Genomic DNA, 27,154 nt, shown 5'->3' on the forward strand with positions numbered 1-27,154 from the left:
TGTATAAAATGTAAAAGAGACACTAAAACACTGCTAGATGTCTGCGTCTGTACATGTAGCTGTTTTTCCCCCCATTTGGGTGTGCCCTTGTTGGCCTAATCTTCACTAGAAAGTGATTTGTTTCCAAAGTGATTAGCCCGGCTAATTAAAGGTTATTATAATTATTATTACAGAGCCAGTGTCTTGGCTCAGATAACTCCCTGAGGCAAATGTAAAAGATCTGATGTGCTGGTTAAAACAAGTAAACACCCTTAAATAAAGACTTCATCACTGAATGGGAGGTTTGAACATGGGATTTCGCAAACCATTAAAAGTAAATGAGTGGATGTCGGCTACAATCTACCTAACTAGTGTGCTCTGTAGGCTACAATCTACCTAACTAGTGTGCTATGTAGGCTACGCTCTACCTAACTATGCTATGTAGGCTACGCTCTACCTAACTAGTGTGCTATGTAGGCTACGCTCTACCTAACTAGTGTGCTATGTAGGCTACAATCTACCTAACTAGTGTGCTATGTAGGCTACGCTCTACCTAACTAGTGTGCTATGTAGGCTACGCTCTACCTAACTAGTGTGCTATGTAGGCTACGCTCTACCTAACTAGTGTGCTATGTAGGCTACGCTCTACCTAACTAGTGTGCTATGTAGGCTACGCTCTACCTAACTAGTGTGCTATGTAGGCTACGCTCTACCTAACTAGTGTGCTACGTGCTGCAGTGGCCCCCCAGTGTGGAGAGAAAGAGTCGAGTCTAAAGAGGTGTACTGAGATGCAATCTCTCCAGCCCTCCTTGGGCTGCAGAGGGGGCGACCGAAACACAGGGGGACACTGATGACCTCCAGAAGGGGCGCTTGTAATGAACATCCAAATGACAGTGCCCACCGCTAAGAGAAAGGCCCATTTGGCCATCACGCCATCCTCCTCCTGCTGTCCCTCTTGAGTGTGCCATTTCGCTCGAAAGGGGAGACGAGTGCACCGAAAAGTCAAAACATCTGTCACGGGGTTTAATTGGGTTCATTAGACAACGCAGTCAGAGCCTCCAATAATGAACCAGGATAATTAATTGCACTTGAAATTAAATATATTTTCTCATCAGATTTTAATTAAAAAACACGGGCCCTTGTTCCTGATTGCGAGATCTAGATCGCCGGGTGAGGTGAGATTTTTCATCTCTCTCTCTCTCTTGACATGTTTACTTCAGGTGCCATGGGGAGATGGTCTGATTTCTTTTTTTGGGGGGGAGGTAATTACATGAAGTGATTAAGCCACGTCGGCCTAGTAGGCTATCAGTCTCCCCCAGCGAGGTCAAAGATGGCGGGGTATTTAGAGCGAAACTAGACTGCACGCAGCCCTAGTACATTTCCTACGCTCCGAGTTTAAGCACAGTTCCAGGCAGATCATCCTCATTGTCCTAATACACCAGCACAGCGTCCCTTTCCTCCCATCCGATGATGTTAATGGCTGGCAGCGGACTGCAACTCAAAACCACCAAATCGTTGTTTAGCCAGAGGGCACGGATACATATTCCTAATACAGTTACAATTTATGTTTATCCCAACAGTCTTGTGATGCCTTGGTGAGGCCATTTATCTCTCTGATGGAGTCTGCAGTGGAAAGCACCTGCCAGCATCACCTTCGAATCAGTAGGAATAAATTACTTCTTCTCCCTCCATGTTTTTTTGGCTCCATAAAAGCACAAGATTAAATTTAATGATGTATCCATTTATATGCTAAACAGGTATACTATATTGTCAACTGTACAGCCAAAAGCATATGATAAAGTTTAGTGCATGTGGCGGAACCACAGTCAGCACTGCCTGATTTGATTTTCAGAAAACACAAAAAAAAAAAAAAACATATCTTTATTTGTGGGGTATCTCAAGCTAGCTCACAAGGGCAGGGACTTGTTTTTTAACCAGTGTAATGCAATACTGAATCCAACAATATAACAAAGTGATGAAATACGGCTCCTTCAATCTTATCCACAATCAGAGGGCCTGCAAAAAGAAACCGTAGGATAAGATTGATGCGAAAAACCAGTTCCATCCTCCACAGATGGACAGGTAAATTCTAAGGCTCATACAGCACTGGTGACCTCATCTGAACACCTTCATACATAAGTCACACTTCCATACGCATGAAATCATATATTCAAATTTCAATTAGAGATCCTATCAGGGACCGAGCCCTCATGAAATGACACAAGAGGACCGAACAAAGCCGAGAGGCAGATAAAAGGAAGAGAAATAAAGAAAGAGAAATAATAGGAATGGGAAGAGACATAGACATAGATCGATCAAAAAAAGATATAGAGACTGGAGAATTCACCATAGAGACAGCAAAGGGGGGGGGGGGGGGTGATAGAGAGAACGAGAAAGCCCAAAAAAAAAGAGAGAAAAGTGAAAGAAAGCGACCGAATAAAAGTCTCCCGAAGGTATACTGACCGATGAAGTAGGCCAGGAGAAAGACGAGGGTGACGGAGATGAGGATGGCGCTGAGGGCGGCGCACTTCCAGTTGCAGTGCTTGTAGGGCTTCTTCAGACTGAAGGCCGGCCGCGAGAAGGTGCTCCGGGGGAGCGGCCGCGGCGGGGGCGAGTAGACCGTGCTGGAGGTCAGCGGGTAGCCCGGCGACGTCGTGCAGTACATGGGCGAGGTCCCACCGGGCTTGAACAGGAAGTGCCTGGGGGACAAGACGGGGGGAGAGAGAGAAGAAAAAAACAGAACCCAAGGCTTTCTCCAAGATCTAGCTTGCTTATTATTATATTTTATTTGTATATATGTGTGTGTGTGTGTGTGTGTGTGTGTGTGTGTGTGTGTGTGTGTGTATGTGTGTGTGTGTGTGTGTGTGTGTGTAAGAGAGTGTGAGAGAGTGTGTCTTCCTTCTCATTTGTAATACAGAGAGTGCACACAGTCCCTTACACTGTTCAGTAATGCTGGCTCTAAGCACTTTTTTTGAAGAAAAAAAAAGAAGAAGAAATCTGTTGCCATAGACACCCTTTCTGCTGGCGAACCGAAAAACACTCCAGCAGAGTGGGCTGGCACTATCACAATCGTGAATCGATATCAAATTTAATTTACAGCACGAGTGACCACGCCAGATCCCTGTTAATTTGAGTCTGTGCTGTTAGTTGTTGGGGAGTGGGAAAGCTGGATATTTATAGTAAATGTATGTGTTAAAGGGGTAATTATTCACCCATGAAGGGTTAGGCAGGGCTTAAAAACAAAGAATTCTGCTGGGCATTAAGGTACAGCGCCCCATATATGTCTAACAAGTGCAAGGCTTCTTTCAGATGGTTTATATATTAGGAAGAGCTGTTTTAAAACAGCATGTTTTTCTACCACCTCTGGAACAGTGACATTTTACCTTAGGGGCATGATGGCACAGACACCTCAATGCCACAATGATTGGTGTCATCGAAAGTGCTAAATCTCATTAAGACAGCATTTCTGTACAGGGGGAAGGTGCAGAGGGAAGGGGAAGGAGACGTTAGTGTGTTAACAAGATGAGCAGCACAGAAGAAAAAGAAGAGAGAAAAAAAAAAAACGACACGGTTTGTCAGTGATGGTGATCCGATAGCGCTACAGGAGAAAAACACACAACTTGGAAATCTCTATGCACTTGGTGGGACGAGGACAAATGAGACATGGAGGACGTGAGAGAGAGAAGACGGACGTGCAGCATGGCAAAGCAGCAGAGCCTCAGTGGGTATACACGACAGGTGGGCGGGCCTTTTTCCGGTGGAGGGGGGCGTGGGGGTGGGGGGGTGGGGGGGGGGGTGGGGGGGTTGGGAAGGGGGACGTGAGACGTACCCGTCGCCGTAAGCGCCATCGTGGCGCGCCGCCGCCAGAATGTCCATCTCAATCAAGTTGTCCTGCAAAGTCTCAAGGAATGTCTGCTTTGCAATGTTTCTACATACAGATGGAGAGATGGAGATGGAGCAGTGAGTGAGTCATGCGTGTGGAGGAGGGGGGGGGGGGGCAAGAGATGTAGACACAGACAACAAACAAACATACCTCCACCACCAGAGAAAAAGAAATGAGAGCACAACACAACACCACACAACACATCAAACACACACACACACAAACACACACACACACACACACTCACACACAGCAACAAATTGGAGAAAGAAAGACAGCATGGGCGACGGCACCCAGAGAGCCACAGAGAGAGAAAAAGACGAGCCCCTTATGGAAACAGAGACTTGAGAGTTTAGTGACATAAAACGGTGGAAAGGTCCCCTTGTGCTGCTCCCCAGCGCTGGTCAGTCAGCCCTACCTGGTACTGTATGAGCCCTGCCCATCTCTGCATGCGTCTTGCTCTTCTCTGATAAACATTAGAGTATTCTGGCTCCTTCAGGGGGATGATGGTGGTTGGACAAAAACAATGCAGTTGTTTTTTTTTACTCACACAGATCAGTTTAAAGGAGGCTTTGGCAAGTGCAAGAGAACACAGTAAGACACATGACAGTTAAGATTAGAAAATATCTAAAAAAATTTCCCTTTAAGCGACAAAATCCCTGTAGGGCAGAGTACATGAGTCCCGCTTTATGGCTGTGGCTTCTGATGGAAGTCATAAATATCTTGAAGCATATTGTTGCCTATAAATATGCAGATGCAAGTCTCCCTGGACAAACTTTTGCGTGCCATTTTGTGTGCTGGCGTATAACAGCGAGCAGCCCCTTAGTCTCCCCCCATGAGGGCTGTTCCATAAGGGAAGGCCAGCGTAATGCAATGAGAAAAGGCATGGAGGGTCAACATGCAAACAGGCAGGCTGAACATGTGGATTCAGCAAGAGAAAAGGCTTGATTTCTGCTCCAATTTTATTCCTTTTTTTTTTCTTTTAAGTGAATGTTGTGGAGGAATAGCATGTCTGATGAACACACACACACACACACACACACACACAAAAACCTTCAACCGGGAGCAGTATTAAATCTTTAAAACGACGGAGTAGTGAGGCGCAGTAAGCCTAGTAGCCATGGAGGACAAGTAGAGATGGAGAGAGAGAGAGAGAGAGATGGAGAGAGAGAGAAAAGAGAAGGGAAGGGAGGGGGCAGGAGACTCCTCTGCTGGTTTATCTCCCAAGACACTCAGAGAGGGCCCACACTCCCAAAGATTTAGCTGCTTCATAGCACTCCACAGTCCACATGAAAGGGAGGAAAGGGCCATTATAAGGCTATTAACCGCCCAGATGACAGGCCAGGTGTCATCGCCCTGGTGGAGATTCCTAATGGCTCCAATTTTGTCAGAAGAATTGAAATAATAGATGTGTTTTTTTTGTTGTTTTTTTTGGTTCCGGTCTGAAGCGTGCAGACAGAGCTGATTTATACGGGTTCGATTTGGAGTCTGCTCTTGCTTTAAATTCTCCTCACTCCACCATCTGTTTTGCGCCTCTGCTGGGAATACCTGGGAGAGATTAACTTCGAAGGGGGGGGGGGGGGGGGGGCAGTGTTTAATCAGTCATTATGCCACCGTGCAATTCTCCACAAACTGAAATTAACATTCATTTTCCCGTTGAATGGACCGTCAAACAATGCTGGTCGCACTGACGAACCAGACAGCCAAGTTTTACTGTGGCTGTCATAACAACCTGCCAAAGTAACGCCTCAACTCCCTTGTCAGTGTAAGTCCCAAAGAAACACCTGATGAGTCACTTCAAAAAGAAGTTTTTTTGTGTGTATGTATTTATAAATAAATAAGGGGGTTTCTTTTTATGTTGTCAGTTTACATTACAACATACACTGTAAATAGACACAGAGTACATCAAAGCCTGTTTTAAAACAGCAAACTTTGCCAGGCAGACGATACGTCTATCTTACTTTTCCAAGGATCCTTTTCATTGCATGGAAATGCTGGCGATCTGTGCATTAGTGTGCAGCTTTAGTCGACTTCCCTGAGGGCTTGACAGTGCTGATTGCCCTGAGCAAGACGAAGAGCGGAGCGACGCGGCCCTACAGCAGGAATAACAGTTGATGGATACCCTTCACACGAGGGCCTCGGACTGCGAGGCGCGCTAGCAAATTGAACAGCGGCGGATTGATGGGGAAAAAAATGAAGCCTCTGAAAAAGACTTGAAGGAGATGAGGAGGACAAGAAAGAAGAGGAGGATGAGAGGAAGGAAGAGGAGGAGGTGTGGGCTGGCCCCTTTTAGGTGCATGAGCTCGGAGTCTGTTGTGCCGACTCGACAGCAATCTCACGGATGAAAACGAAAACTAACCCCGGAGGCCACCCGCGTTGTCAAAATCACAGGCTTTTCCAGATGAGCCCGAACACAATCCTTTTCTCTTGTTTCATCGCGGTTCACATTTCCAAGTGCATGTTGACCGGTGCGTCTGTCAAGCCAGTCCTCTACATTTATCCTTAACAAGCAAACGAGCTAAAAACACCGGCACTGGGGAAGAGCCAGAGTCAAATCTGCGCTGAAAAGATCAACTGTGGCTCCTGGGAGAACCTTTACTCCAGTACATATGCCCTCAGAAAATAGTTCCATTCTAACCACCCTTATGCATTCAAAGCCCAAAAAGCCAAACGCCTTCTTGGCACTCAGATAGCATTTGAAGCCGAGGCAAATGCAGCATGCTATCTGAGTGGATACAAAAGGGGTGCAATGAGGGCATACCTGGCACACATTTTTTGGTTTTGTTAAGATGGATAAACAAAAAATCTAGCAAAGGAATAAAAAATGCCCCACTTAAAAAAAAAAATCCCACAATTAGTTTTCCCTTTTTTTTTTTTTTAAAGGGAGAAATGGATGTACCTGGTCTCCAGGGGAATGTTGCTGTTGAGCAGCCAGTTGTCCTGGGCGCTGCCCGAGTCCTGGGCACTGCCTGGGCCCTCGGGGGGCGCGGAGCTGTCAGTGGGCGCAGGGCTGGGGTTGCTGCGCGGCGTGTAGTTGTCCTGGTTCAGCGAGTTCACCGAGGTGGCATGGTGCTGCTGGCCGGGCGAGTGGGAGTGCGACAGGGGCACAGGTGGCGTCCGCAGGCGGGAGTGGTTCTGGAAAGTGCCGTCTGACATGGAGGAAATGAAAAGAGGATATGTTGAGCAAGAGATAAGTGAAATGTAAAAAAAACATTACAGGAAATGAGCTAAATTTATCATTCATCATCTGCGATAGTGTAAAACATTTTGAGCTTTCGTGTAAAGCCAATTTGAAGTTCTCAAAGAGGATTTAAAATCTACACAATAATTGATATGAGTTACTTGACATGCAGGGCGTTTGACTGGGACAGCTTTGGCAGAGATCCTTGATTACAACCCTCTTTGACTTTAGTATGCAAACTCAGAATGAAACCCCAGAATGCACTGAAACATAGTTGGCGTGAAAATGTGTGTTAAAGTATTTGTGTGTGTTTGTTTGTGTGAGTGCATCTGTGTGTGTGCATCTCTGTGTGTGTGTGTGTGTGTGTGTGTGTGTGTGTGTGTGTGTGTGTGTGTGTGTGTGTGTGTGTGTGTGTGTGTGTGTGTATGCCGCTCTTCCAGTGGATGCCTTGTCTTTTGTTACATGGTCCTGATGGAATCAGGAGGATTAACTCTGAACACATTAGCGCGCTAACTCAAAATGCCTCATGCTGGCTGTACAATAAACACTCAAGCAGACATCTACGCAATTTGCTCCATATCGCTCCCTGGCAGAAAAATCCAGAGCACGTCTGTATGTAGACAGAGAGACGGGATGGGGGAGAAAGAGAAAGATACAGTGGGAGAGAGACAGAACGATAATGAGACTGAGGGAGCAATGAAAAGAGAGAGAGAGAGAGAGAGAGAGAGTGAGTGTGTGTGTGGAGGACAAAAGAAAAAGTGAAAGGCACAAACAGTGACAGACGAGAGAACACAGAGAGAGAACAGAGAGAGAGAAAGAGAGAGAGAGAGAAGGCAGAAAGATGGTGGGTGCACTATACAGACACTCTGCTCCTTTGCCCGACCCTAGTCTGTCAGCACTTGGCTAAATGCTTTCTGTTGCCTTTTGGTGAAAGAAATAGACAAAAAATACTTGAATGGGACGTTTCATTTCCGTCAGGTATATTCTCACAAACAGTAATCTGCACCTGTGTCGATCTGTCATTATCAGCCATATAGAATTACTTCAGTCAGGCTGCTTTGAAATTCACTCCCCAAGATCAAGTACTTTTGCGGAGCATTGTTTGTCTGCCGAGTGAATTCCTTCATTTGCGCTGTTCGCTTCCTTCTGTGTTTTAGTCTTCAGCTGTCACTATGCGTCATGGGACTTCGCAGGCATCAGACACAAGATATGAAGGATCAGATTGTACCCAGTGGTCATGGCGCACAAATCTGATACTCCCTGCTTAACGTGAGATAAAGAGCCAGTGTTCTCGCTGCCTGCCTATCCATTAATTTCCATATCTGCCCGCCCATTAATCAATCAATGAGCTCCCTGCCTGTGTGCCTTCACAGACAAAGTGGCTCCCTCTTCATGCTCATCTCCCCTACACACACTCCAACCCCACCCACCCCCCACCCCACACACACACACACTTTATTTCACAGGTAGCCACAATAAATTGCTTATTTACAGAAAGCGTGTGAAGCAAGAACTGCACCGATCTTGAGGTGTCAAACTATGTGCTTGTATTTACACCGTCTCATTCCACCCCTCATGCCCACCTCTTAGCAACTGGAGTGGAATGACAATATCAGTAAGGGTTCCTTCTCTCTCCCCTCAATACAACAGCAAACTTCAATCACTACAAGTTTTTATTTATTTTTTAACCCCCCCTATTCTCACCAAATCACAATTCAACAACAATGTGCAAGTGTGCAACACAACAGCAAACTGTGTTAGAACAAGGTCAGGCACAATAAGACCTTCATCACGGAGCAGAGAAATGAAAAGGACAGCTTGTTCAAAGTAATATTTCTTTTCTTTCTCCCAAGGCATTGCATATGTATGCCTGCATGAGGACAGCATGTTAGATAACCACTATAAAACAGCTCAGTGTCCCATAGGTATGCAGGCGTGGAAAACAAAGTACAAGTCACCAACTAATGCGTGAAAAGCACTTCACCTCTCTTGTCCTTGCACACAAGGGAAATTGGAGGCTTGCTAAATTTCCGTTTAACCTTACTGGCTGTTAGCAGATGCTGATTTTCACCCACAGACGCAACCTGGAGTTTGCTCCTTTACAGAATGCAGTCAGGATTGCAGTCACGGGCAGTCATCATAGGATGTGCTTCTTCCTGTACCGAATTTGGGTTGCTTTTTCATTCCCTTTCATTTTGGGTGCCAGCTCTGGATCATTTGTCAGGCACCGGTGACAGATGGTTCAGTGCGAAAGGCGCTTTCGCCGACAAGTCTGCCCTGGTGATTACTCTGAGGCCTAACATTCAGAGAACCTCGATGAAGTAAACAACCATGATGTCCACGAGTGAGGTGAAGGAGAGGTCCTATTTCCACCCTTCCCTTTCATTTTGACAAATATAATGAATAATTCCTGACACCACTGGCCATTTATCAATTAGATAAAGACATTTCAGTCATCAAGTAACAATTCAAAATGTATTAAGAGTGTTGAAAATTTTGTCTGATCCTTGAACTGTGTTACAACAGATATTCTGTGATTCTAAAGGTAGTTTTTGTTTTTTGCCTGCCAAAAGTAGATGCTACTTTTAAGGTAACTTTACAACAATACAATTGAAAAGGTAAAATTACAAAGACGTTACAAGTCAGATTTTTTTTTTTTTTTTTAAAGAACACATTTAATTACTTATTTCTTTGCGACTGAAACTGTATCTCACATAAACTTTTGAGTTGGGTTTTCAGGACACGCCCGCAATAACCCAAGCTTCCTGTTCTGTGGTGGGAACAGCAGTAGCCACAACAACTGAGGAACTGATGCAGACTCCAAGGGTAAGAGCTTTCCCTTAATGGAAAACCATAGAGCCAGAGGAGATTCTTCAGAGTCCTTGAAACAGTAGGCATGCAGCCTTGTCACAGGAACAGAAGCAGTAATTCAGTAAGAGTGATTCACCATAATCAAGAAAAGGTAAAATATTGATCTAGTTCACAGACAAGATTTCAAAAGTGGGCATGAAAGATTATTGTGTGGCCATGAAAGAGAGGGTGGGTGAGGCTGAAATATAAAATCTGATACAAACTAATTCCTTTCAAATAGTGGTGTTTTGTTGTGTCAGAGAAGATATTGTTGGAACTGAACAATGTTGAGGCACTTTACAAAATCACATTGCTAGATGCACCTTATTACTCCAAGTGTTATTTACTAAAAGTTCAGGTTGCTCCTCAGAAATATCAATAGACATACTGACGTGGGTCTGATTCCTCAGCCATAATTCAATATGAAAGTCTAAACATTTTATTGGCCTTGTTTACGTGCATCTATTCTCCAAAAATCCCCTTCTTCATAGCCAATGACTTTGGCAAACATATTAAAGGAACATCTCCTCTTCAGCTCAATACTTGAAGGCGTCAATCGGCCATTAAGGCTGTCTGAAGGCAATCTCCAAGGAAAATCGGGTTCCCTTGGCCGTCTTAGTTAACCAATGGAAGATACCGATCCATCAAACTCTAACACAAAATTGATTCATATCCATGAATAATTGAACAGCAAGAACAGGGATCAGTAAAGTAGCTACTGTATTGTAACTTTTTTTAGCAGTTTTCTAAAGACACAGGAGTGTACACATTAGTGCGTGTGTGTGTGTGTGTGTGCGTGTGTGTGTGTGTGTGTGTGAATGCTGTCGATGCTGCAATCCACAATCGTTGGAGATGTGCGTGTTTGCCCCGGTGCCAAACATGGGGCTGCCATTTGTGAAGCGGATAAAAATCAGCCTTGTGCACGCTCCCACCTGATGTGGTGGAGAACTGCAGTATGCCCTGGACAGCAGATCAAAGCATCCAGGGGCGAATGGCTCGATATGGAATTAATCAAAAGCCATCAACCAGCTAGACAGATCATTAAAAAAAAAATCCTGCCTATACTGCCACCGACCCACCATCAGGGGGCTAAAAATAGAGCTAGCTACACAAACCTCGCTTCTGTGCAGCATTTGTCTATACGCGCACCAAAGACCACTGTGGTGACACCTTCTATGGCTGGTCCCCTGAACAGCTGGAGGTGTTTTTACCAGTCATTAGAAAAGACCTGAGGAGAGCACACCATGTGGGACTACAAGCTGTCTTTACAAGATTCATTTGAGAGTTAGCACAGTAAACACGGGGTAAGGGCTCACCACAATGTGTTCTACAGTGGGGATGCTACTATTACTGCTGCAACAAGGCAGCGGTATCAAGAGGCTTGTTAGAATCAATGAGACTTCAATCAGTCTTATTGTGCCATGTCATATTAAGAGCGGTCAATCAAATAAAATAGCAGTAAATTGGCGACTGAACCGTACTTTGTCTGAGATATTGTCTCTTGTGGGACTCAATAACAGAAATGAGTAAAAAATGAGCCCGGTGGACACACACTGACAAGGGCAATTTTCTTTTTTTTTCAGACACACTTTCTTGCTAGCAGCTTGTCAATGTAAAGACTTAGTGTGGACTTCCTGTTGCTCTCCAAAATGGCAGTGTGTAATTTTTTTTTTCTTTAAGGCATGGAGGCCAACTTTATATATACTAATTTGAAATGGTAACCTTGACAGGTGACATCTCTGTAAAAGCTTGAGTAGGCGACATTGCAGTGGTATTGCAGCACTGCGAGGGTGTGCATGTACTTTATAACTGAGTGACAGGAGAAAACTACTGACCACTTAAGTCTTGCTTCAGAAACACATAGGGCCAGTTAAGGGAGGCAGCCTGCACTGAAGAAGGCAGGAAATGTAACTGCACGGACACTGGGCCCCAAACTCCGAAGCAGAAACTCAAGATTCCGTACTCTCCTTCCATGTGATGAAAAATAGTACCACGTGCTGCTCATTAAGATGTTCCGCAGGCGGGAAAAACTCATCTCTCAGATGTCTTGAGCGGTGGATCACATTCGGGGATGACCTCCTTTCAACCACATTTTCCTCCCTCATTCCGACAGGGAGTCTGATTAGGCAGTTCCAGTGGAGCCTGACTTATCTGGATGCAGAAGCACAGCAGTCACAGCAGAGTCCCTGAGTCGCCTGTTTTTGTGTGTGTGTGTGTGTGTGTGTGTGTGTGTTTTTTTTTTTTTGTCCTCCCCTCTTCTCACCAAGCCTTCTTTAACCCGAGAATCTCCATTCTTGCTTGGTCAGCTGCAAAGGTGGCGGTGTTGTTCTTGCCCTTTCACCACAGATCCATACTGCATTAGTAGCCAGTGGTGGCCCTGGCCACATGCTGATATGTATTAAAAGATGCTAAGACGAAGGAGAGGGGAGGTGTGGGCACCAGAGCAAAGGAAAGTGTGGGGGAGGGGGGGGGGGGCATTTGTGGTGTTTAAGATCTGGGGCTCAGCAGGGTGTCTTCTCCTCACACTGGCGTCCTCCCCAGGACGAAGGGGGCAGCCCTGAGAGAAAGCCGAGGGCCACGGTGGAGCACATGCTCCACAAAGGAGGCCGCAGGCTTCAGCGAGCAGACTCATCAACCGCATGGGAACGCAGGGGAGGGAGGAAGGGTGGAGGGGTGGGCTTGTGAGATGTGTGTTGGGGGTTCCTCTTTTGAAAAAAGAAAGGGGGGGGGGGGAGCAAACAAACAGGGATGTTTGTACCATCCCTGGAAGTGCAAATGTGTGTGTCAAAAACAAAAATACAACTGGAAGCTTTAAAGATTAAAAATAGCCATGAATACCTTTCTTAAGGCATCACTTTAACTATTATTTGAGGATGGCAAATATATTGAGGGCCAATTAATTAGGGGGAGTGCAAAGCTCCCTCTGGGAAAGAATGAGTTTGAGTCTGCACATTCTGCTTTACTGATGCAGTGAACAGTGAACAACAAATCCCTTATTTACGGCATGCAAAATTTAGTAAGGAGGCATACGGTACTTCCTGTGTTTTCTTTTGAGTCACACAGGTTAGGGCTTCAAACTTTCTATGTCCTCCAGTGTGATTTCTCTGCTGCAGTCTGAGAAGTGTGGCAAATAGTACAGTGACACGTTCACGGCTTTGTTTTTTTTTTGCTGAGGTTTTTACCCTGCTCAGCGCTCCACATCTACATGACTATGTGCACGTGTGAATACCAAAAAAAAAAAACTGCATGCAAAAAATCCCTGTCTTCTATTCCTCAGCTCTCCTCGAGTTTCTTAGCCTCCTGTCTTTTTTTCTCCCTCTCCTTCTCTCCTTCCTTTTTCCTTCTCTCTCTCTCTCTCTCTCTCTCCATTTTGTCACATCAAGAATGTTCAGGCTCGGATTAAGGGAGCAGAGGAGAACCCTGTCACAACACCGTCAAAATGCCTTAATGTACTCATTTAATTTCCTGACACGGTGAGAATGGAGTGGAGATCCTGCAAGCACGGGGAAACTTGACAGGTAATTGCATGAACCATACAGTGCCACTGGGGACTATTCCAGTATGAGAATGCTTGTAACGCTCGGCAAAGGGAATATGGAGGACCCTGTCCAGCATAGAAGAACACAAACATACAAAAAGTATGCACGAGAAAAAACAACCATAAAAATAGCACGAGTGGAGGTGAGCGTGACATTTGAAGAGGGAACCTGCAATATGGATGTGTTAATTACTCTACTTAACCACTTAGATATGCTGTTGAGCCCTGGTGACAATCTGATATGAATATTAACAAGCCTACCCATTAAAATCGAGACATGAAAAAGCACACACAAATCTGACCGCTGTCAAAAACGATCACATAAAAGTGATAGAATAAGAGAAAGCAGGGGACATTTTAAACTGAAGGATCAGAGTATGGAAATATGAATTAATGTACTTCACCACTCTGAAGTCATGACGGTCTGGTATAAAGATGAAGAAACCTATTCATTAAAATCAAGAGCTGACATGAAAAGCCAAATCTTGAGGACCTCTTCTGGCAAAAATGTGTTATTTGGAGAGTAGACACTCACCACTCAGAAGAATTTCAACTGGAGGATTTCAAGAAGTTTTAAGAAGCCTGAATGCTGCACTAAAATGAAACACTACTGGTGCTGTCTGGCTATTTTTAAAAAAAGTACTGAGAGAACTGCTGATCTAAAAGGCTGCAGTCGACCTGCACATCTAATTAGGTGACTAGTTTGTAAGTGAATAAACAAGAGTGTTCCACATTTTCACTGAAATTGGACTCTTGCTTTGTCAAAAGATGGCGAATTCTTTGAAAAAAAAGAGGGAAAGTGGAAATCTTTGGAAAGTGATTTGCATAATTTTCTCTGTTTACATGCTGTCCGCAAAAATAACCAGAGGTGTTTGTTTCTGCTGTGTGAAACATCCGGGGGGAGGCTAATGTCATAGCTGGAGCTTTTCACTGAGATGAGAGAGAGAGGGAGAGACAGAAAGAGAGTGAGAGAGATAGTGAGGGGGGCAGAGAGACAGAGAGAAAGAAAGGGATGATAGAGAGTGATGGAGAGAGTGAGACAAAGGCGGAGGGAGGGGTTTTTCTAAGTCTGTGTTGAGAAGTGAGAGAATAGGGCACAGAAAGGGTGTCTCTCAGGGCTAGTCTGCACCGCAATATAACACTGCCGCTGGCAACGCGCCCCCATCCAATACTTTATTAATAGGACCAATCAGGCCAGGCACAAATCAAGCCGCTATCTCGCTATGGCAGTGCTGCTGCACTGACCCCATCCAGTGCCAGCTGGGTGAAACCACACAAGTGTCTCGCATGGCTGCTGCAAGCCCAGGCCGGCTGTCCTGCCCTGGCAGGATCCTGTGGCACCCTCTGGGTTGAGCCCGAGGGCCATTCCACCTCCGAATGCAAATCTGTGGGCCTTTGTTTGGTGTTGGGGAGGAGGCCTAAGCCCTCCAAAACTCTCACGCTGAGGTGTCAGTGACCAGGGTGACCAGGTGCCTTTGCAGCAGAGGAATTGGGGGATGGGTGTGGGGGGGGGGGGTGGGGGGGGGGGGGGGTGCGTGGGTGGATTTGCTATGGGATTAGATAAAACCAGGGTTGGACGCTGTGGAGACTGCCACAGACTGCTGGAGCACTTTGGAATTTTTATGTAATTGCAGCTGCCTAGTTAAGTTGATGTAACTCCTGCCATTGGGTGGTTCAGTTGCAAAGTCTAATCTATTATTAAAAGCTCCCTTTACTCTCTCTGTGGACTCCATGCAATTGGCTGGAAGCTAGCCATGTTTGAAAGGCTGTAATGTTCAAATATTTAAAAAAAAATGTATGCATACTTTACTTCCAGATTACGTATGGTGCTTGGGAGCAATAAATGGTGAGCTGTTTGTTTTCCAAAAATAACCCCACTAATAATATACAACTGAAGACAATGATTCTGAAGACTACAACCAATAAAAAAGGTTCTCGGGGGTATATTATTTAATAATTTAAACAAGGGCACTGCTTCTCTACTATTTCTTGGAGCGAAAATTACCCAAGTTCAACTGCAACTGAAAAATGAGCATCGGTATTTCAGCTATCAAATAAAGCTGGAATAACAGAAAAAGAAAACAAAAACATCAGTCAACTGAATTCGCCATGATATAAGAGAATCACATGCAAAGTTCTGCTCATTTACATCACAATAGAGACTCTGCTACTATGTGAAATGGACAAAATAAGATAAATAAGCAGGCCGTGCAGGTCACTTCGCTGGGCTTAGAAAAAGGTCAATATTACAATGGCACAATTAGCAGCCCACGTCCCTGCCAAGAATTTTGATTTTGATTAACAGTTCATTAGTGAGGACACAGTGACAGGCGGGATTGATCCACTCTGGGCGTATGGAGCAGCGCTGCATTGTCTACTTTGGGCTGCTCTGTAGGTCACTGGCTCATCCTGCATAGCTTTGATGGTATGTGTTGCACCAAGTTAGCCATTTTAGTCCACTGATGATTTAACACAAATGAGAAATCTCATTTTGCGGGGAAAAAGCCAGTTTACCCCCGCAGCCAGCTAACCTTTCGGTTATTACAGTACAGAGGTACTGGATGACAATACAGATGATTTGACCATGTTGATAGGTTCAAGTAATGAGTATTTAATGAAAACTCCAAGAGAATATTGCCACTTAACTGTGGACTTGACAATTAGCCTCTATTAGATTATTATAAAGTAAGTTCAGCAGTGTGAAATGCAAAATGGCATGTGGCGTGGCGTAGCGTGTGTGTGTGTGTGTGTGTGTGTGTGTGTGTGTGTGGTATTTAACAGTGAAACAGCAGGGATAGTCTTCTTTCTAAATTCTGATGACTCAGGGTAAAATTAGGCATGACAGCAGGCAGAGGGAGGGATGGAGGAAGACAGAGAGGGGGGGTCTAGAGAGAGAGTGAGGGAGCAAGAGAAAGTGAGAAAGTAAAAGCTAAAAGCTAAAGTGGGAGTTAGAGAGAGAGAGAGAGAGAGACAGACAGACAGAGAGAGAGAGAAAGAGAGAGACAGACAGAGAGAGAGAGAGAGAGAGACAGACAGAGAGAGAGAGAGAGAGAGAGAGAGAGAGAGAGAGAGAGAGAGAAAGCGAGATTGACTGTCCAAAACCAACGCTGGAACGTTGAGCAAACAATAGTAGAATTCCACTTGTGGGTGAGTCATGAACAATTGGAAGAATAAGATGATATCTGGATAAATCTTCCACAGACATCTTGAGCTAATCTGCGCCTTGCAGCCTTCCACTTGCGTTAAGGGTATGGCATAACTAACATTCCTATGAGGGCTACCAAAGAAAATGGACTGTCAGGTTCTGTGTCATTTGACATTTTTCCAGGGTAGCATCTTCAGTTCCAGTCAAACAGTCAGACACTACACATCATTATTAAGTTTACCAACTTAAACTGTATACTAAACAGATGCTACACATCATTATTGAAATGTTTACAACCGTTTACTAATCTAAAAATTATTTAAACCAAATATTGAACATATTTCAGTACAGAGAAATGTTTACAGTAAGAAGTAGGCGCAAATCTCTAATATATTCAAGGTTTACCAAAACAAGCAAATGTGTTACTTTTGAGTAGGCCTGCTTGATCATGGCAAAAATCATCACCATTAGTTTGGTCAATATTGAGATCATGATTATTTAACATAAACATTTAACGGTTTTGGAATCACCAACATTTTCTAAACTGACAAGCCTCAAGCCAAAAAGAGATCATTGCAAAACAGAAAATGGCATAATAATCATTGCATCTCGATTATGTTGTTTTCATAATTCAATTGAAATTGAAATTCAACCTCCAAGGCCATTCAGTTTCTCACACTTCACAACCCTCCTGTATCTCTCATGTTCAGTCAACCATTACCCCTTATCCCCCTCACACACACACACACACACACACACACACACACACACACACACACACACACACACACACACACACACACACACACACACACACACACACACACACACACACACACACACACACACACAAACACACTAAAACAGAAACACAAACACAAACACGCACACATCCCAACTTAGAAAGTTCAGGTCTCTGGATAAGAAGAACAAACCTGAGGCTTTTTCTCAAAGTTGAAATAATAATAAAAATTATTTATATATAATTTTTTTTCCCCGCTAAACACAGACAGGCAGAGCTTAAATTAGCCCTGGGCTACTTCCTTAGTGTTACAAACTAGCAGTCTGCAACAGAGAAGAGCCTTGTAGCCATCAGCAATAGTTTGAAGACCAAACTCACCGTCAGCGGCTGCAGCAGCCGGAGCATAGAGGGTCCCTGAGCCAGTTTTAACTAAGAATGAATTGGGGCCAAACTCATCTTCCGACTCAGAGTCCTGGGCTGGCTCAGCCACACTGTTACCTAGCAACCTTCCCTGGCTCTCATTGGCTGCACGGGAAGGGGGAGGGAAGGGGGACTCGACAGGGGAGGAGGAGGCTGAGGAGCAATGCAGAGGCTGACCTGTGGACCACAGAAGAGAGCACAACAGAGCACATGGTGGATGGAGGGGACACAGAGAGAAATGCTCACACATGTCCCAGCCGGGCAAACACAAACAGAAGCAACACGGCGCCCGCGGTTAACGGGCAAACTAAAAAAAAAACATGCACGGCTTCGCTCTGATCCGTACGAAGCAGACGAAGCAGAGCGATGCCAAATAACAAAGTAATCTGTCTTTCTTTGGTGGTGATGGTTTTATTTTTTACTCCTAATTCATTTCTGTTTATCCCCCCCCTAAAATCCCCCTTTTGCTCTCTGCATTTTGCAAGGCAATGGGGGTGAAATTTAATACGGTGTGCACTTGGCCAATTTTACGGGGGCGGATATTGCATTTTGAGCAGCCGTAATTGAAAAAGACAGGAGAACTTTGTGGACAAAGCAGATTGCACAGGAGAAAAAAGCAACATTACAAAATGAGCACAGACAAAGAGCATTGAGTAAACAACCTGGAGAAGGAAAAAACAAACAAATGAAAACAAGCACCTACAGTGAAAAGAGCGATGCTGTGATGGAGAGAACCATGGAGAGAGAGAGAGAGAGAGAGAGAGAGAGAGAGAGAGAGAGGGAGAGAGAGTTTGAACCAGACAGACAGTGACTTTAATTAAGCACATGGCATGTGCACTTTCTGGACCCACACAAACACAGACCACCTACTCCTCTGCTTGAGACGTTACACACTGGCACGTTTCCTAGAGTCTGTCGGAGTCAGATAATGTAGGCAACAAAAAAAACACACACACATCGAAATCACTGGAGCTAGACAGAGAGGCAGGCCTGCATCCTCTAAATTAAAACCACTCGGATAGGCTCCCTCCATAAGGCTCTGGCTTACTAATAATGATAATCAAGAAAAATAAAAACGCCAACCAGCCAAAACAGAATTTTCTGCAAGCCTCAGCCTATATTTGTCTTCCACGCCATGGTGTAATTAATAGGGTTTGTGCGGCGGCGGATGCCATCTTCGGCTTTCTCTCTTCTCTGCTGGCTTCCCATTCAAATGGTACATTTAAGGCTCATTGTGTCCCGTCTACATCTTGTCATGGGGAGTTAAATCTCCGCAGTGCACCTAATAATGTGTGATTAACATTTGCTGCAGTAGGCTCCCATCTCGCGCTCCAGACAGAGTGCTTAAGTGATAGGACTGCGGAGAGAGCAGCCATGAGTCTAGCCGGCGGAGCCCTCTCTCCCTCACATCCACAGACTGACAGACACCCACACACGCGCACACACACGCACGCACACACACTCAGTCACACACACACAGGCGCACAGATACCACACACACAGACCACCACAATCAACACGCCTTCCTACTGGAGAAAAGTCTTCAGTCTAGCAACCACTCCCTCCCTGGCTCACTCACATGCGTGCATGCACACACACACACACACACACACACACACACACACACACACACACACACACACACACACACACACACAGGCATGCATGCAAGCACACAAGCAAGAACACACACACACACTTCAAGATTTGGAAGAGCCATTATTCTAGCCAAATTCCGCATTTTCCCACACACATGAATGGGTGCATCACACACCCACACACACACACACACATTCTCACTATATAAAAACCCTCCTGCATCTCCTCAAGCAGGAAGCAAAACAACAAAGTCATCAACTGAGACAGGAAACTTCTTTTTTTCCTCCTAATGCTTTTAAATAAAATGGATGCCATTATCCCAGCGGTGTGCTCGCACGTAGCCTGCTGATTCGGTGACAATTAAGAAACAATTAGCGTAATTAACATTAGCACACAGCAAAACACTGCTAGCTCATTCCACCCCGTATCTGGCTCAGTGATGTAGTTCATGTCTTACACGCCACTTCTTACTGCCCACCATTAATCACGATGAGTCGGGCATGGCAAAATAGCTTAGCAGCAGAGAAGCTAATCATGTTTTAAAACGCCTCCGGCTCTGCCATCCATGTGTTTATGTGGATGAGAACCTGGGCCGGTGTGACTGCATTCATATGACAACCTCTGATATGGCACACTAGAGAGCCATCGCAAGCCCAAGCTCTCATAGGTGTCAACTCAGTAATTAGGACATATCAACTTAACAGCAAATTGTGTTTCCTAAATAAGTGAAAAATCCCTATTCCTTTGATGGTGCCGGATAAGTTGGCCTACTAAGCCTGGCCTCATTATCTGCATCAGTGTCGGAAAGTAAACACTATAAACATAGTAATATGAAGGTATTTCACTGCAGGGCAGCCATTGTGAGGATTGGATTTAGCTTTATCAAGCACAAGCAATGTGTGGAAATGTTTTTTTTATCAAGTCAGCATGTGAAAGTGGAGTGGGGCAAAGCACTCAGAGTGGCGAGGGAAGGGGAGAGAGGCTAAGTACTGTAAAAACCCGCTGAAGGGATTGAGGCCTATTGGCCACCAGGGGCCACAGAGAGACTAATGCAGGCCGGGATTTTTAATGAGGAACCATGGAGATGCAGAGTGTAGTTAATACAAACTGAAGGGCATCAAGCTCCTAAACAACCTGAAGGTGAATTAGACCAAAAATGAAATTAAAGTGCACCCACCCACCACAAGTTTGGACCAGTCTTCCAATTTATATAAAATTTCCTTCAGTGCTATTATACTCGCAAATGAAATATTTCCCCCTTAAATCACTTTTTTTTCTTTCTCTCAGCATTGCAGAGAGGAGAGAGAGTGTGAGAAGGCAAAGTCCTCTAAAAGTAATCAAAGTCAGAGTCCGGGGTGTAAAAATGCATTGCACTTTCAGCCAGCCAATGCAATTTGTCTTGCAGACAAAGCTTTTTACGGAGCCGCGTGCTCCAGCACGTTTAATTAATGCAGGCTTGTGCGATTTGTTTTCAGTCCCTCACCATTGCTGCGCCCCTCTCTGAGCATTATAAAGAGGCTCGCCATGAGGTCCGCCCAGCCCGCGGTCGGCCCCGGGTGCGGACCGGCAGCTTCCCAGGATCCGCCAAGGTTGACCGCCTTCTCCTTTTTTCACAGTGTTACAAGCCGGGAGCTTTAGTTAGGAGTCCTCGGACCATGCGCTCCTCTTTCAGTGCCTGACAGCCTCTCTCCCGAGACCTGCCCTTTCGGCCCTCACTGATGATCCAACCCACCGCCCTCCACCCCCCACCACACACACACACACACACACACACACACACACACACACACACACACACACACACACACACACACACACACACACACACACACACACACACACACACACACACACACACACACACACACACACACACACACACACACACACACACACACACACACAACCCCTCCATCCAAACTGCAGTCAAGCAAACACCCACCGAAGTCCTCCATGTACTCACGAGCAGCCTAATTAAATGGCCACGGTAAACACATGGGTGCCTGTGCATTGCAGTGGCAGGTAGAGGGCAAAAAGAGCTACAGTTGCTATGGTTATCCAATGTGTCAACCCCTCCCCCCCGCCCCCCAATAACAATCCACATGTCTGACACCCCCCCACCCCCACCCCCTCCCTGGAGACCCGGCCCAAACGCGGCGAGCTGTTTGCGAGGGCAATCGGTACAAACGGCTACGGGGGGGCCAGCTGCCGTTGCAGACGAAAGGCAGTTCTCCTATTACACGGGCTCGGCCTCCTAGCTGGGGGCCGTGTTGTCGCAGACGGCCTCGCCGCGCCCTCCCGCAACGGGCTTAATGACTGGGCGTGTCCGCTAAGCGCCATTTGACTGCGACCCGCACGTGTAACCGCCGCAGCGTGATTCCTTCTGTCCTCCCAGACCCTTTCGGAGGAGGAAGGATAATGCAATAAGTTGTGGCTCGGAACGTGATGAATAACGCCTCAATCAATGGTGCTTTCCACTAGTAATGCCCGCCTCATAGAAGACAACTGGAAGGACTCAATAAATTATGTCACTCCAATCAATTACCTTGCTCTGTGTGTGTGTATATGAGTGTGTATGACTGTGTGTGTGTGTGTGTGTACTGTATATAAGTGTGTATGACTGTGTGTGTGTGTGTGTGTGTGTGTGTGTGTGTGTGTGTGTGTGTGTGTGTGTGTGTGTGTGTGTGTGTGTGTGTGTGTGTGTGTTGTGTGTACAATGACTCATACACACATACAGTGTTGATTGCTCTCTCCCCTCCTCCACTTGAGCCTCTATTAACTGAAGGATGCGTGGTGGTAGGTGGGGGGGAGGACTTACAAACGCAGAATATATATCCTGGACTGAGGCAATAATCTTAATGAGCTCGGGTCAAAGGAAGTGTGCGGAGGATCAAATGGTTTTCACAACACGGCCTACGACGCAACGATCACTCAGACTGAGAGCAGTCATCTGCACGGCAGCACATTAACCTGACCACGGGTTAAGCAGAATGGCCCCCTGAGCACGGTGTCTGCTTCAATCTTACCTGCCGTGGAACATCCCAAGCACCACCTTCCATCAAAAACGACTGACACACAGCTCTAGAGCTGAACCCGCAATATCAGCGCCGGGCAGATGCCCTCATTTTTCAGGTGATGGAATATGATACAAACACTGTTAAGGTCAAAAGTTCAAGTTCTAGGGAAGGATATGAGGAATTGTGGGTAGATAGTTGATAGTTCATATCCGTTTTTAAGCTTATATATATTATACAAAACATGTAGGAAGTGTAGGTGGTTGAGAAATTAAGAATCAGTGGGGGTGGGGGAGGGGGTGGGAATCAATTTTAAATTAAAAGGCTGAAGATTTCAACTAACCTATGGCAAGCCACTTGAGGAGGCCATCCGAATCTATAATCCAACCAAATGGACAGCAGTGAGGACAGTGGAGGAGGGAGCTACCCAAAGAGCAGCAGTACACAAGCCTCCGTGTGTCAGAGTACACAATCCCCCCCAGGGGCTGTGAGGAGGCTGTTCCTCACACACTCCGCCATTTCGAGAACCGCTTCTGACAGTTCGACAGAAATTGCTTTTTGAGCCCTGTGCACATATGTAGGGAGAGAGTCTGAGAAATAACCCTACAAGTGAAGACACAGAGAAATGTCGCTATAAATGGATCCACAGTAGCAACAATAAAATACAGTGGTTGGGGGGGGGGGGGGTTGGACTATTGAAGATCCCATCGTCTTCAATCAGCCAGCACTCATTTTCCAACATTCCTATCACTCAGCAAAAAGAAACCAGCGAGATAAGCTTAAACTATTCCCATCTCCAATGCAATCAAGTTATGCATGCAAAATGGCGCTGATAAGAGAGAAAGCAATCTGTTTTACCTCTTTCCTGGCCCAACCACTGAAACAACAGCCAAATATATATTTAAGCCATGGGGTAAATAAGCCCTCACTCCCTTTTCCTCACTCTCACTCGCCCTGCCAGCGTCGGTCAGAGGTGAGTGCAAAAGCATGAATTCACGTTTTCACGACAAACATGATCTATTTGCTCACAGATGATGCCCAAGGCAGGTTTTACAAGCAGGGTGAGAAGGGAGGTGAAAATTCTGTCTGTGAATAAACATCTTTGTTGGTATGCCTCTATAAGTAGTATGGGATTTAAGGGTAAAGATGTACATAGAAGTGAAAATGATGCTAGTGATGGGTTTAGAGTTGGATACATAAATCTGATGTCTAGAATGGTGAGTGGAATATTATGGTAATATGATGTATGGTATGGTAATAAAGTCTCCATACCAAGTGGTGCTAGTTTTGCATTTTTTATACGTCGTCAGGCACAGAGGTGCAGTGCTATTACCAAAAATATGTATGGTGTTCATACTATGTAGAGGTGTCTAAAAAATGGTCAAACAGAAGGGGGGAAGGTGCAGAACAAAAAGATCTTAAGGTCATGGAAGTGAGGAGTTTCAAAGACCTTCGACTTCAAACAGACTGCTTTCAGAGAGTTGCTTCAGTCTTACATGTCGCGATGACAGACTCAAGCGCTCAACAGCTCCTTCCGCTATCCATTGTTGCCCGTGGCTCGGATTTGCCATCAAAGGCCACAGTACGGCAAATCTAAAGCTAACCGTTACCGTATGCGACGGACATTTGGCTCCCATGCACAAGGCTGGTGTCTAAGACTGGCCATAGGCTGCAGCATGGAGAGACACCATGTGGGTGTCAGTATAATCTCTTTAAGTGCTAGTTCAGGCTACTTTTATTCATGCTCCTTTCATCTCAACCTGCTCTGCCACATCAGGATTTGAGCCAAATCTAAATTCGCTAAACACCCAAGTCATAGCTCCTTCTATCTCTGAGGTTTATGACTATGTTTATATTTCAGTATTTCTTTCTGGGTGGCTCAGAGTGTTAATACTGGCAGATAGTATGGCATCAAATCCTCCATTTCTGGTGGTAAGAAAAATGTTCTGCCAAAGGTACCTTGAGCATTTTTCCTAGATAGAGAAACCTTATGGAAATCGTACAAGCCTCAAAGATGCAAAGTATGCAACCACACACCCAGAGAGGAAGTCGGAAAATGACCCCACAAATGGACGCTCATTGGAAAACGAATACATTTCCCCTGACAAAGCCATATAGCTGGATGGAATCAATATCATAATTTTTGAGTGGGCCGAGTAATGTATGAGAAAGTTGAAAACCAACAGTAAATGGCCGTAAATGTTGTGTTTTATAGACAGGACTCCCCATTATGGAGAAAATGGAAAATGAAAGCTGTGTGTAATAAAATAATATTTAACGACCACGGGAGTCCCATTTAAGAGTGACCCCTGACATTTCAGCCATCTCTTTGCGTCTGCATACCCATTAGTTAGCAACTTGCTGCTCACCAGACACAACATAACAATTAGCGATGGCTGCAGAGCAATATTTGCCCTCCCAAAGCCCATAATCCATCAACCACTGTGAGTTTCCTTTTGACAAGCTCTGAAACCTTCTGTGCCCACTCCAGACATGGTGTGTAAAGCTTCATTTTTAGAAACGCTGGAGACCGGGTCCATCACCACAGCGATGTATCATCGCACCAGAAATAGTCCACTCGCTCACAAAATGACATGACTGGACGACTCCATTAAATTCACATTTCCAGAGTAAAATACTCCTATCCATATACGACTGTCATACTTGGGAGACATTGTCCCCTGTATTCAAGGCTACATGTGACATTTCCATCCATGGCAAAAAAAAAGTCTTATATAGCCCAGGTGTAATTGGCATATGGCATTTGCATATCTGAAGCAGGAATGAAGGAAGGAGTAACAAGACAGGGACAAATTCTTCAGGGGGATGGCTAACATTTTCTTTCTCTGCCTCATTTTTTCTCCTGCCTTTTTCTCTTGTCCCCGTCCCCCGACTATAAACCTCCCCATCCCTCAGCTGCTCTCCTCCTCCCTGCCTCTCTTCTCTTCTTTACTGGTCCCTCTCTCTCTCTTCCTCCTCCGCCATCTTTCCCTGGCTGGCTGTCTTTCCCTCCCGTACTCCCCCCCAAGAAAAAAGGTCTAGCCTCGGCAACCCTTCGCCTGGCTGAAAGACGCCATCTGTTCCAGTGCTCGGTGGCAGCGAGCAGCAGAGAGAGGTGGCAGATTGAGGCCTGGAGATTGGAATCCGAGGGGCACTGAATAGGGATTTTTCACAGTGCAGGGTGGTAAATCTGACAACTGTTATGTAGGTTCCACACAGCTGCCTCTGTATAGGACACGTACGGGAGAGAGTCAGCGACGAGGAGCGAGAGCCTGGTGGCGAGAGGAGGGGGGGTTCAAGATTACCATTTCTAGGGGAAACCATAATGTGGCAAAACACTAGCTAATGCAGGCCTGCCGGTCACAAGAATACACCAATCTCACACTGGCTGGGCTGAGACAAAAGCCAGCGAAGAAAACGGACTATTTTCAAATCCTGTCACTTACACCCCAGCAAACATGTCCGATTTAACACAGCAGACTGTACCCTAATAGGAGTTGATGTGTCTGAGAAAGAGAGCAAGAGAAAGACAAGAGAACGTGAAAGAGACTCAAAGGGTCTTGGCTAATAAAGCCTTCAGAATTTTCACACTTACGATACGATTCTTACAGACTACGCATGAAGGGGATGGGAGTCGAAAAAATAGACTGACTGGAGTCTGATCTTGACTGTCTTGTATCGATGTTTGTACAGAGCCGCCATGACAAGACAAGGGGCTGACATCGCCAAATCCCCTTCAAGAAGCCTTGTTCAGATATCCCCCTGGGCTCACTTTGTTCTGGAGCCTGAGAGGGGGGCTGGTTCAGATGTCTACCTCCCTCACCTGTGTTAACACAACACTGCCGGCGTGGTTATCCCCCCCCCCCCCCTTTCTTTTTCTCCTCCCTCCATCCTTCTTTTTTCCCCTTCCATGTGCTGCATCCCTCCACCTTCAGGCGAAGGGATAGCTCATCCCAAACAGTAAGCATCCACTCGTCTCAGTAGACCTACTGCCAGCAGAGCGCAGGCCTTTAAAAAAGGAGAAGAGAGAGAAAAAAACTAAAAGAAATAGAAAGCGGGAGATTAAAAACAGAGAAAAGCAGCTACTAATCGCGTCCACGCCCACTCGACCAGCACTCTCAGGACGCAGCCAAGACTTCAAAGAATAGCACATGTTAATCAGTTTGAAAACGCGTGTTGCCTCCGCGCAGAACCTCCTCAGACAGAAGACGATGCAATAGAGTGCCGGGGAAAAAAAAAAAAAAACACGCAGAAGAACAGCAGCTCTGACGCTGGCTCAAAACAATGCTAATGGCTGATAATTGCTGGGTTTTGGTTTCTCCTTGGTTCCGGACCAACTGCTGCTTTAGCAGACCAGCGCATTGGAATTCAACGAATAAACACAATGGCATGAATAAATAACGACCTCGCAATCCTCTTAGGGCCTTTGAATTCAGGGGGAGCTAGCGAGCGACCGAGGGAGAAAGGGAGAGAGAAAGAGAGAGAAAGAAAAGAGATAGATAGATGGAGAGACACAAAGGGCCTAAAGTTTACTTTTGGTGTTTGAGTGCAAGTGGAGCCTGAAATTGTAAGCGGCTCATTAGGGGCTACATGTGGCTAGCCCGAGGCTTTGCTCAATGGAGATGGCACCATACGCATACCCAGGCTTTCCCTGTGCACTGCGGCAGGCTTGGCCTAGTAAAATGCTAAAACATACCCTACAGATACATGTACACACCCTGATCAAAGTATCTTTAATTTGCCTCTAACCTTCCAAGCAAAAGTTTTTAAAACTCGCCTTTCCTGAAAAAAAAAAAAAAAAAA

The 27,154-nt window shown here is 45.5% G+C and overlaps 1 protein-coding gene across 1 annotated transcript in view; it reads right to left on the reverse strand.

Moving 5' to 3' along the window:
- Nucleotides 1-27,154, reverse strand: part of tenm4 (teneurin transmembrane protein 4) — a 201,571-nt gene that overhangs the window by 124,077 nt on the left and 50,340 nt on the right. Inside the window, exon 4 of the mRNA XM_076281530.1 lies at nucleotides 17,697-17,915. Within this exon, the coding sequence (XP_076137645.1) occupies nucleotides 17,697-17,915 (219 nt within the window). The remainder of the gene's footprint in view (nucleotides 1-17,696; nucleotides 17,916-27,154) is intronic.

This window comes from Alosa pseudoharengus, unplaced genomic scaffold, assembly GCF_046254945.1.
Source record: "Alosa pseudoharengus isolate Yale_2024_CS ecotype anadromous, Long Island Sound unplaced genomic scaffold, YU_APseudo_1.1 YU_APseudo_1.1_scf_13, whole genome shotgun sequence".
Taxonomy (NCBI): domain Eukaryota; kingdom Metazoa; phylum Chordata; class Actinopteri; order Clupeiformes; family Clupeidae; genus Alosa; species Alosa pseudoharengus.